This window comes from Rhea americana, unplaced genomic scaffold (assembly GCF_003343005.1).
Source record: "Rhea americana isolate MKP2758 unplaced genomic scaffold, rheAme1 scaffold_21, whole genome shotgun sequence".
NCBI classification, from domain to species: Eukaryota; Metazoa; Chordata; class Aves; order Rheiformes; family Rheidae; genus Rhea; species Rhea americana.
Window position 1 is genome coordinate 6,295,361 of NW_028186258.1, and position 12,180 is coordinate 6,307,540.

The 12,180-nt window shown below is 44.0% G+C and overlaps 1 protein-coding gene across 1 annotated transcript in view; it reads right to left on the reverse strand.

Moving 5' to 3' along the window:
• Nucleotides 1-234: 234 nt before the first annotated feature.
• The window catches only part of RGS9 (regulator of G protein signaling 9), a 30,297-nt gene continuing 18,351 nt past the window's right edge, over nt 235-12,180 (reverse strand). The window contains exons 10-17 of the mRNA XM_085304725.1: nt 11,491-11,520; nt 10,773-10,834; nt 8,322-8,435; nt 7,243-7,358; nt 6,662-6,749; nt 5,707-5,845; nt 4,381-4,466; nt 235-2,790 (exon numbers count right to left, since the gene is read on the reverse strand). Coding sequence (XP_085160851.1) covers nt 2,619-2,790; nt 4,381-4,466; nt 5,707-5,845; nt 6,662-6,749; nt 7,243-7,358; nt 8,322-8,435; nt 10,773-10,834; nt 11,491-11,520 — 807 coding nt within the window. The 3' untranslated portion in view covers nt 235-2,618. The remainder of the gene's footprint in view (nt 2,791-4,380; nt 4,467-5,706; nt 5,846-6,661; nt 6,750-7,242; nt 7,359-8,321; nt 8,436-10,772; nt 10,835-11,490; nt 11,521-12,180) is intronic.

The following is a 12,180-nucleotide window of genomic DNA, read 5'->3' on the forward strand; positions in this document are numbered from 1 at the left end:
CTGTGTCTAGTTGGCAGAGTGAAGTCCCAGGCTCAGCCAGCAAAGCCCTCAGGACTCACCAGCAGGGTATGTGGTGCACAGAGAGGTCTCCCACCCATTTCCCAAGGAYGTGCTACCAGCAGAAATGAACCCAAGTGCCCAAAGATGAATGCAGAAGATGCATGCATGCATGGCAAAGAGATAATACAGTGAAGGATGAATACACTGAGACAACGCAGATGAACTCGGTTCTTTTTTCATTTTCTACATTTATTTTTATTAGACAGATGAATGCATGGAAGTGATGGCCAAGAAATGAAACAACTTATTGCTCTGATTTCCAATGGAAACAAACCATTTCTTGGCTGACACAAGTTCAGTTCAATTTGTACCACGGTCACACCTTGTACTATGCAACCTTCCTCTTCAGAGAGAGCAAGCAGCAAGGGAGCAAGGGGTAGTATGCTGGGTCATGACAGCTTATTCAGCCTACAAGCAGAACAGAGCCAGCTTCTGCCTGCAAGATAGGACTGATCTTTCACAAGCACAGTGACTCCAGAACATGCAGCATTAACCCATGCAAGGGGGATAACTATGCAAAGCTGAGATGATTAAAAAATAGGGAAAGAAACGGATAGAAATAACAAAAAACAGAAGTTACAAGAGAAAAGTGGAATCAGAGCAGCCAATGGGAACACACATTATTTGTTATTTATATCCTGACTTGATCTTCTACATGTTATTACATACCAGCAATCCTAGTCTGCCCAGTGCTTTTTCCTGTACAAATTCTGAAGAGATTGTACAGCTCACCACATCCAAATAGCTTTGGACCAATCCTGTCAAGCTCCAAGTATCCTTCAGCGCCCTTATCTCAAGGTAGGTTGATGGTGCTCAGTACCTCACACAAATAAGCCTTGTAGTTGCAAGCAGAATTAAAAAGTTTACAGTCTGAGCCTGCTTCCCCTTATGGCATTGCAAAATTTGCCACTGATTCCATTGGGAACAAGAGCAGAGACTTAGCAAGCAGGCCTTTACATCAGAGTAAAAGACTCACGCAACATGGTTTCAATTCCTCTAAGAAGATTTAACATCATTAGGTTAAAAGAGGTCAAGAAAAATCACCTTAGCTCAGCTGTAAAGTGAAGGAGACTAGTTTTGCAGTGATACCGACTCAGATCATATAGCCCTGATTCAGTCTCTGATAATATGCAGAGGGAGGGCAAGAAATGCTGTTCAAAGCTGTTAGGGACCTAGCTATCATTCAACTATTTCTGTTAGTGAGAGGCTGGTCCTATACACACACTGATAACTTGCATCCAGTTTGCATCCATTTGCTGTAAAACCATCCTGGTAGGAATGATGAAAGACCACAAACAGAAGGACTTAACAGGTTTCTTGTGCCTCAGTGTTTCCCACCCAGTCCCTCTGCTTCTTCTAAATTCTAACCACCAAGAAAGCTTTTTTGTCTCCCCACTCCTTTTACTGGGCTTYGTGGGAATCTTCTCACTTCTGGTGATCACAAGACAGGTGCAGACATACAGGGGCTTCCCAGCAAAGCCCGGAATCTCTCAGAGTTCTTTAACACTAACACTAAACTAGTTGTTTAGGTTTCCTCATTCTAAAAAGCAAAAGAGAAAACACTCCTTAAAGCTGAAATCAGCTCTTAATGCTTCTGTCCTGGTTCTTCCTTGCCTCTGGGCTACAAACCAGGGACAACTGGAACTATCTGAAGGTTTTTTTTTTGTTTTGTTTTGTTTTTTAAGAACATAAAATAGAAGAGCAGGAAAAAGACAAGACAAGTCAGAAAGGATTTGATAAAAGAAACACAAAGCCTTGAAGCCCTCCTGCAGGCTCTTGCAAGACACTGCTCTGTAAGCCTGCATACCTAGGTCATCATGAGAAAGACTAACAGGAGGAAACACCTGATGTTTCCACTAATCATCACCAAGGTGAACATGAGACTTAGGAGCATCATTAAAGTTGAGGGTCACCCAAACCTTTGGGAACGCTCATCATATTAATCTCGTGCGGAAGACTTCCCCACTGCTCCGTCTGTAGCTCCTTTGCCTTGTTTAGCAGGTGCAGGATACTTGGAGGTTTGTCAGGGCTGTCCACCTCTACAGTGAGCTGTCCTTCCAGGAGGACATATGCCCACACTGTCATGCTCTAAGGTGAGCTGCCTCACTCTGCTCCCAGTGGGGTCGTCCACCTCTGCTCTGGATAAGGCCAATTTCAACCCAAAGGGCTGGGACAGCAGAAGGAGCAGAGCTTTACCTTGCCTTGTGCCATCCCAGCTCCCAGACTGCTAGAAGCAAAGCAGCAGGTAGAGAGATGACTCAGGGCACCCAAGTCTCCTGGGGGCTCAGGGCAAATCCCCCTCTGAAGTGCACAGGGAGCAGAGCCAGGCCTGTGCCATGGCTCCTGCCCAGCCAGCAGCCTGGCTSCAGCAGCACTTCCATGCCTGAGAAGTGACATCTGCTGCTCGAGACACCATGGCAACATGCAGCAAGCAGGCTGCTGGCAGAGCAGGCCTGGCAAGCACAAAGCAGCACTGACACCTTCAGGAAGGCGAGACGAAGCTCAACATCAGCCTCAGTTTGTCTTTTCCCTGCACTGTGCCCSGGAGGGCTCACAGCCTATTGGGGAGGTTCCTTTTTGAGCTGGCTCCTGCGATCCAGCTTGCTCATAACCTGCGTGATGTCCACAGTCGTGGCAGCTTCTTTGGCTTTGGCCTCTTCCTCCAGCTTCCTCAGGATGACAGGGCTAGGGCTGGAGCGGAGRTGGCGGCGTCCAAATAGGAAACCAGAGCTGAGCAGAGAGCAATAAAGCAGCAAGTTACTGAGGGGTAGGAGGGAATCTGAACCTCATACTCTCACTAACTAAGCAACAAGCAATGTCCTGAAATCCCTGAGCATCTGGATGCCCCCAGGCAGAGTAGAATTATCAATCAGAAAAACAGTCCTGTTCAATTAAATCCCTGAGGCTGCACATGGAGGGAGGCRTCTCTCACAGCACTTGCTAATACCTGACCCGGCAGAAGAAAGGCATCTTATACATGAAATACAGAGCTGTAACTTGGCATTTTGGCCGACTTTGTCTCTCAAAACTTCTCCCCAAAAGAGGCCAGTGAGAGCTCCAGCGGCCCATCATCAGAATGTCATGCTCAGATACAGAGATGAACATACCACTGTAACCACCATACCAAAAAGGAAGTGCAAACGCAGATTAGGTGGTTTGAAACAGGACTCAGTGACTCAGTGTCACACATCAGCTGCAGAACTGCTAAAAGAGCAAGGGCAGTCTTGTCCTTGGACCCTAGGGCCAGGCACGACCAGCCGATGACTCCTTCTGCTGTATGCATTTGTAGGCATTTGTAGGCAGCACTCAGCGTGAGCCTGAACAGCTGTTAATAGTGAAATCTTTTCTARTGCCCTCGGTAAGCTCAAGATACGGACCAGGATGGGTGAAGATCTGCTCTCCTTGATACCKAAAAGAATTCCTGCTCTCAGCTTCAGCAAAATATTATCAGCAGCAGTAAAAGCGTTAAACAAGCCTTTGGATGAGGTACTAGAGCTTTAGCTTACTCAGGATGTCAAGCACTGTGCTTCCAGAATAGACACTGACAAACACGAAGGTAGTCACCAGGGAACAGTCACATCTGCCAGTGATCTTGTGATGTACAGCTCAGGGAAAAACTAACCAAACACCCAGCAAGTCAGCAGGAGGGTTTTTTCCCACTGACTTGAGATGGATGAAGCCAAAGTGTGAAAGTCCATGATTCCTCTTTCTTGCTATGTTAAGGAGTGGAAGAGGAACAGAGAAAAGTACTCCACCCAGTTTGGCTCTGACACTGCACATTCAGCTTCAAGAAGCAACCTCAGTTTAAATAGCCTAAATTTGCTATTTTAGTCTTGAAAAAGCCCTTTCAAGCCTCTCCCTTTTAAGGCCTTCTACCTTGTGCCAGCAGTGCCTTGCAYGTAAGAAACTTTGTTTCAATTTGGCTGCTTTTCACCATTAGCTCCCAGAGGGTGAACAGCTTTGTCCAGGCAGAGTTGAGTAGAATCAACSGAGGACACTGCAGTGGCTCTGCACCTACCCGGGAAGCCAATGTTTCATGGCAGAAGGTTTTCCTATGCCTGGTACACACAACTCTTACTCTCTAGGAAAGGAGCAACGATTGATTTCATAGTCACAGACTAGGTAGCCAAGCAATTGCCAAGTACATTCTCATTGCACACAAGTCATTTCTAAAGAGCTTGTAAACAATGTAATCAGCCTCAAAGCAAGGCATCTTCTTAGTGAAAAAGCTGATTAAGCATACACCTAAATTATAGGAATTTTGCTGCAACTTAAGCTGTTTCCATGCTTGCCACAACAATTACATCCAACTTCACTTGCCTTTTTTTGACTGCCTCCTGTGGCACAACAGCCTTGGCTAACATTTCCTTGTATATTGGAGAYTTTAAATAGCGACCATAGGAGTCCTACTAGGAGAAAAAGGAAAATCAGTAGTTATGGACTGCAAACACCCTTATTAAAATCATTACTAAGTACAGCTGCTCAGRAGCCAGGAAGGCTAGCAACTGGATAATCACACCCAGCAACCCAAGAAACTTTGCATCCATCAGGCACTTACAGTTATTCAAACCAATAGCCTTCTATCTTAGTGGAAAAATTCTTAAGTTTTTTATCTCATGATAAAGCTTCTCAGGAAAAATCCAAACCAAAAGGTCTGGACTCAGCTTAGTCCAGATCAGAGCCATCTCACAGTCATTGCAKGGTGAAGTGCTTACACTTCAGGAGCTGAACCTTTCAGCAAATGGCTCAAATCAGTATAGTTCTTTTGCTTTCAGGGTCAGGGTACATGAGCTGCTGCTCTGGCTCACAATGCTCCTTCCTAAGTGTATTTTGTATCACTCATAAGGARGAGTCACAGGTTATTTGTGATCTGATGATCTAATGAAAGCCATGACATATTACTCTCTGAGAATATCAGTCCCCTGGTAACCATGGTTGCACCTGTCAGACCTAAAAAGCAGCATCCATCAATATAACCATAGAAAAATATGCGAAAATACTCAGTAAAACTTATTTCTAAGATATGGGCTATATCCTCTTATACTCTTGGTGCAGAAGTCATGCAGTTACATCACAGTTTCTACTAATTTTCTCAACTGCTGCTAAAACACAGTTGTATAAGTGTCTCACCATGAGGATGCTGATGTAGCATACAGAGTGGTACTGAATAAAGGACACCCCTTAGCAGCAACTGCACTCTCTTCTATATGAAACACTGATACTATGAATGTATAAAACACTTTCAGGTTCTGACTAAATATTGAGCTAGTCTCACATCAGTCCTGGAGTTTCTTTTCTTTTCTTTTTTTTTTTCTTTTTTTTTTTTAAAAAAAAAAAAARAAAAAGCCTCATCTCAGTTTTACATTCAGGAAGTTAGAAGATTTGTTCAAGCCATGGATAAGCTGGTGACCAAGTGATAGATATTAAGAAAGCAGGACTCCAGCAGACAGCTAACTTTCGTTACCTTGGGGCATGCTGTGTTAGGGAGAAGCAACAAAGGCCTGACCCAGCACTTGCTTAAGTCAGCAAATTTCAGCTGACTTTCAGCTGATTTTCAAACAAAAGCCACTTGCAAGTAACACTGATAGCTCACAGAGGCCTGGGGAACACAGAATCCCCCTAAGGCTTCGGAAACAACCAACCAACCTTTTTCATCAGCATGTAAATATGGGTCTGAGCAGCATCTAAAACATAACGATGAGGGTGCTTGAGACCTCTGACAGTGATGCCCATGGTTGTGCCATCAATGTTAATCCAGCGCCTTGCTCCTGGAGCCAGGAAGAGTCTGCAACCAAGAGAAAACAGTACTAGAGTTAAAGGGAGAACTCCTTTAGATTCTTCTGTCTATAGAAGAAACAAGAAGTTCCTTCAACTCCCAGCTGGAATTTGCCACCATACCCTACAGCAGTCCATCTCTTCAACAGAGTGAGCTGAGGTATGACATGCAGTCACTTCCCCTTGCAGCACAACACAATATAAACCATGTTCTGGCCCACTGGAGGCCAAACAAGTCTCTCTAGTGCCTTCGTAAAGATCTCCCCTGAAGATCTCAAAGTACATCACCTCCATGAACTAAGGATTATCTCATCTGTAGGAAGCTTGGGTAGAGGATAATTCTTAAGACTTTTCACACTCAAAGTTGATGCCATTAGCTGCTCTTCAGTAGTCTTACGCCGAGGTAGATCCCAATGAAACAGAAATGATTTCTTAAATTACCTGTATTTATTCACTTACGATTTGCTTGTGCATGCAAGCCTTGTGGCAGTCCCCAGATTTTTGGTATTTCACTCTTGTATTTAAATTACAATCTAAGTCCTCTCCTTTACAAGATAAGTGTAACAGTGGAAAAGAGAGGAGAATAAAGTAGTTTATATAACAAAAAATAAATTTATGCTTTTATCTTCAAAGTGTTCCTTTCTTACATGGGACATAGCGCAGCCACACTTGGCAGCTTACAAAGAAAAGCCTCTTTGTTTTAGTTTTTTCCTCCCTCTTTCATTCTTGAAAAAAAGAAATAAATTATTTGGAGAACGGCAATGTAGGAAGGAGGCAACAGGGCTGGTTTAGAATGAGTTTAAGAATTAAAAACTTTCATACTCACTTGTAAATTTCTTCTGCTTTTTCTTTGACTTTGGATTGGTCTCCGTACTTGAGATCCTCACAGGCTTCCCAAAAACTCAAATTCTCTCCTGTACAACAAGGACTTAGTTAGGAGAGAATGAGACAGAGGAAACTTCAATTTCCTTTGCCAGCTCCTAAGCTAAAATTTGTTTGATTTGGTGTGTATTGACTCCAGTTCAGAGCATCTCCAATTGTAACACCCATCCTGAAGATCTGCTCGGGACTAAAGGAAGAAATAGCTTTGTGCTGCTCTCTGCTCGGGGCAAACGACACTTGTAAAAGCACACGAATTGAGCCACAGTTCCAGCTGGTCTGAGAACACCCCCCTTGCACAGGGAGGGCCCTGCTGCTGTATTTTGTGTCCTGCACCACTAGGTGGTATTGCAGGCACTGACTGCATGGCCATCTACTCCAAAATAACTTCTGCTCACTTTGATTTGTGACTTTGTCTTTGTCTCAGCTCTCAGTACCCGCAGAGATGTGAATTTCCACTATTGCTCTACCTCAGCTGTAGTTTCCTTCAGTGTGGCCCAGCCGAAGGGAAGAGACACACAGACTCACCGCTGAATTCTTTCTTCAGAAAGAGCTGGAAGTTCTGTCGACCTTTTGGGTCTCTTATCAGCTCACTGAAATTAAAGGCCCATCGCTCCACACGCATTCTGGTGGGGATTTCCACTCTGCAGAATTTTAACACAAATATCACTGCGAGTTTCACATAGCCCATCTAACTGACATATTAATTAAAACTTGAATACCCTTTACTAGAATGCCAGCAGATTTCTCTGTGCTGTTTTCCAGAATGCTGTAATCAGCTCCTGAAGTCAGCCCACTAAGTAGTAATTAAGAAACTTGTTATATAGTGAGATTAGAATTAACCTTGTATTCGTATTGCTCTCACAGTGCTCTCCCAGCTTTGCAGGAGGTTTCACTCTGCACCATTCTGGAAGCAGCAGTGATTGTAGCCTAGGGCTTAGCTTCTCATAAMTGCATTCTGTGACAGTATCCTTCAGAGCTGACTAATAGGACATTATCACTCTAACTCAAATGAGAACYAGTAATATGCTGTATACATTTATCCCAGAGGTGCCATTGTATAATTAGCCCATAACTTCCAAATGGAGTCATCACAGAGGGGATGGACAGCCAATACATATCCGAAGCCCAAACTCTCTCTTAAGAATGCACCGTGGCATGCGCAAGGACCAAGGGCTAATAGTTAAACTCTGTATCACAACACAATTGGTAGTGCATGAGTTAAAGCTAAGCCATGCAGCTACACCCAAGCATACCTGGTCATATCCCACCTCTGTGCCAGTAGGAGTCAACTGCATTCATCTGAGGGGAGGATTAGGCCCACTCAGCAGCTGCTAAGTGCATAATCCCACAATGAGTTTGTGAATTCTCATAACGTTAAGGAAGTCTCCACTTCAAGAGAAAGAAGATAATGCCGCAAGTCCAGCACAGAGCATTCCCAAGAAATCGTTTCCTTAGAGTGGCCAAGCTATGCCGGAAGGGGAATGCTTCCCAACTCACGATTGGAGGCTGAGTATCATGGCAAGATTAATGCTTCCCCTTTCTGATCTCTATCAGTAAAAAGTTCAGTGTAAAACACAAGATGGTGAGAGAATATAAACACATACAGTTTTGCATTGAGGTCCCAGAACTCAGGGTCATCTGTTATCCAAGGGTTGCTGGGGAGACATCCAGACAGGATAGGATCATTGGAGAGGAACTGCTCCGAGTACTTTACAAGCCTGCAAGTAAATTCAACAAAATCAAAATATTAATTTTCAAGSAGAATTGCAGTCAGCCCCATTATAACCACAGTCCATAATCACTTATTTGAGGTTATCTTCAGAGGAGGCAGCTGTGCTAGAACTGGGATCTGGAATGTGGCCCCCAGGCTTGCAAAAAACACGGTTTAATTAGCACAGTTCATTCTCCCCTCCCCCCCCCTCATTTCCCATCAAACAGTAGTTTTGCAGTTATCTTTCAAAGAGATGATTTTGGCAGCTCAAGTGCTGAGATAGAAGACTCTTCTGTCACCTCCTTTTGCCTCTTCGGGCCGCACAAAGGCTTCTGTCTCCTCCAGCCAACAGGTTAGGCTGACAAAGGCCTGCCCCTATGCTGTGTTGTGCCACCCACTACAGAGAGGAAAATGCCAGAGAAAAAGGGAAGTAAACATTGTATTCAACTGGATTGGGTTTTCCTTAACCTTTCCCCTGGGCTTAGGAGAGCCCAGGAAACGCTGGGAGAAGCAAGGTAGTGTGGAGGGCACATTCTGGCCTCTCCTTTCCTCCGTATTCCTACTATACAGCTTGCTCTTCTGAGAAYGAGTCTGAAAAGGGCTTGGCATGAAATGAAAAACTGTGCCCTAGCAGGAACTAGACAAACTTCTCCTACCTTCTGAGTAGACCAGACTAGTAATTACAACCAATTTCACTGATGTCCTGGATTTTAGTTTTTCTTCTTCTCTTTTTCATTCTTGAAAGAAAAAAAAATCACCTGGTTTCTGTGTTTAAAATTCATTCCAGGCCAAACTGCTTTAATGTGTTCAAAGCTGAGAGTGCACTGTCCAAGGGTTTGTCGCTAACAGGCATCCTGGCAGAGACCCTGCAGTTATGCAATGCTGCTGCACAAAGCGTGCTACAGGTTTGGCATAGAAGTGCTCGATCCTATCTTCTCAGTGGAARCACCAAGGCATTCAGCACCTGCATAATTCACTCCAATACATATATTCTAATCAAGCTAGAAATCTGTCAGCTCAGGTAATACTGCTCTGTCTTTTTAATGATTAGTGCTTTGCAGTTCCTCCTAAATCAATGCAATGCTCTGATGCATGCACGCTATCTAGATGCTGATCTTACCCTAATCAATAATAATTAGATTTGGACCCAATCCCACAGTTGAGAGAGATCCAAATTTGCCAAGGATTTTTGGACCTAGGGACTGGGTGCTACACATTAGCAAGAAAAGGGCTAACATATAAAAAGCTCCATTGCCAGACAGTTAAGTACCACAAAATTCCTGGAAAGTAACCAAGTCTCTCCCCAGCTCCAGATCACTGTTTGGGAAACTGAGGCAAGGAGAGTTTTCAAGGGACCTAGGAGTCAGTGACAGACAAAGGAGCAGAATTTTTGTTGCCTCACAAGTCATGATCCTCATCATAGAAGGAGTTGCTTCCCACAACTTTTTCCTCTTTCATTTGTGCACAACTATCTGCTCCCAGCTAATAGGTCTGAGCACCCTCCTTATCTCAGATTTGACATAAATCACTAGTAACTACATACACAAAACAGACTGATGGTGCAGACTGCACCTCTAGGCAACTGTCCAGCACATAAAATTCCAGGTAAGAAACGTCAGTGGTGAACAAAGTAAACAGGCTAATGCTAGGACTAGAACTTTGCACTTACCTGGCTACATCAAGAATCTGACAGGAAATGCTCCTCCGAGAAGAGGAATTGCTAATGAGTCACTTGGACTTTCATGGGGACTATCATGTTCCTTCATAACACAGAACAGAGACTTCACCAGCTCTGCTGTCTTTGGGAGTCCGTCACCAACCAAGCAAGAACATCCACTGGGGCTGAATCCAGCCAAGCAGATTTTGGACCAGAGACCAGGAGGGTCAGCTAGTCAGTCTGTTTGGTTGCTCATCCAGCACAGACAAAAGATGGACTCGCTGCTGCATCCTAGCCAGATGTCCCCAACAGGGCTGCTTTTCCAAACTATGTTAGGTCCTAAGCCCTACTGCCAAGGCCCGATCAGCTAAACTGCCTCGTGATTTCAAAAGGAATTTCAACCAAAAGGGCAATGCTGCTCTACAGACATTCATAGCAAAGCTCCCCTTAGCTCCAAGGAAGCATCTCTCCCCCTCATGGCTGAGGCTCTGACCCTCCTCTGCATTACACCTTCTGGCCCAGGGAACACATAGCCTGGAGAGCCAGCACACCAACAACACTGTGTGGCCACCGTGTCAATTCCTGAGAGTGAGTCACCAGCTCCCAGAAGACATAGCTTAATCATTTCATTAAAAGATGAGTACTGAAGACTAATTAAACATGTGGACAGACAGAAGAGGGACTTACCCTTCCAGGGAGACAGAAGATTTTACTCTGGACTTCATGATAGCCTGCTGATAGTACATGATCTGAGAGAGATCAGATATATCCACAGTTAGGTGAGAGAACATGGCCATCTATCTGAAGCTCAGTCACTCTCTCCCCGAGAGAATCAAGCTAACCATTGGATGCCCAAGGAATCATAAAATCCCTAAACTATCTTGACAAAATGGTTATTTTCACTGAGGTTATTGCAGATGTCTGAGGAGCATTTTACAACGTGCAAGTAATTAACATGAGCTCCTACGCTGTGTAACTGAACAACAGTGACCACATCACTTCTGTCCCCACACCATAATTTTAGCCACATACAAGTGTTCTAGAGGATTTAGCATGTAATCATCATCAGTCTTTGGCTGTCTCTATACTAGTGCCATTGGATGCATCTCCTATGACTTTCCTGTCACTAATTTAGATCTACTAAATCTTAGCCCTAGGGTGCCTGTCCCTGCTCGAGTCTTCCCGTCACCAGCAGGAGAGCTGCTGCCTGTTTGTAATGGGAGGTGCCAAGGCAGGAAATATCCTGAAGACACGTTGACTGCAAACTCCACGGAGTAGAGTCTCTGCCAGCCAAACCCAGGTGTTTTTAAAACAGCTTGCCCCCTGCAAAGGGGGCTTGAGCACCAATGAATACTGATATAAGTATGTAGGATGAACACCTAGAAATGAAGGAAGGACCAGTTACCTCTCTCCTATAAACATCCATAGTTTTTTTCTGTAAAAATAAAGAAATAAAAGTTAAGTTGGGGTAGGTGGTTTCACCCACTTCTTTTAACAAATGAAACACCGTTGCAGGGCTGCCATTGTGCAGCCTTCTCCAATTAATTCTCATTACAATTAAAATCAAAACACAGCAAGCTCAACTAATTGGCGTATCATCAAAGCTAAAAGCATCCACACACCGTAAACGGTTCCATTAGCTGTATTTACTGTTTAGCATTGCCTCTTCCATCACAGCCTGCCTGTATGCCTTCAATTAAAGGGTTATTCTAATGGACCTAAATAGATTCGTTTACAAGACACAGATTAGATCATTCAATATCAGCTGAAGGAGACAGGAACCAACACATTGCAAAATATAAACACCACAATTAAAAGCCTCAGAAGCAGTAACTGCTGTGCAAAGGGTGCTTATGTTGTGATTTGAATAACTTAAATTATGTTATATGCCATCCACAAATGAGCAAGCAATTGAAGGCAAGAAATTAACTGCAGGGTGTTTATTCACATAGCTTCCTTTGAAGCACAGTTACTTTGTGTGAAATAAACTTGAGGAAGGAGAGAGAAAGACAGGCTAAGTCACAGATGTTCCCAGAAAGCCTTTAAAGGCTTAGACAGGCTTTCAGCTCTGCATCTTCCCATCTCCTGTTTTAGC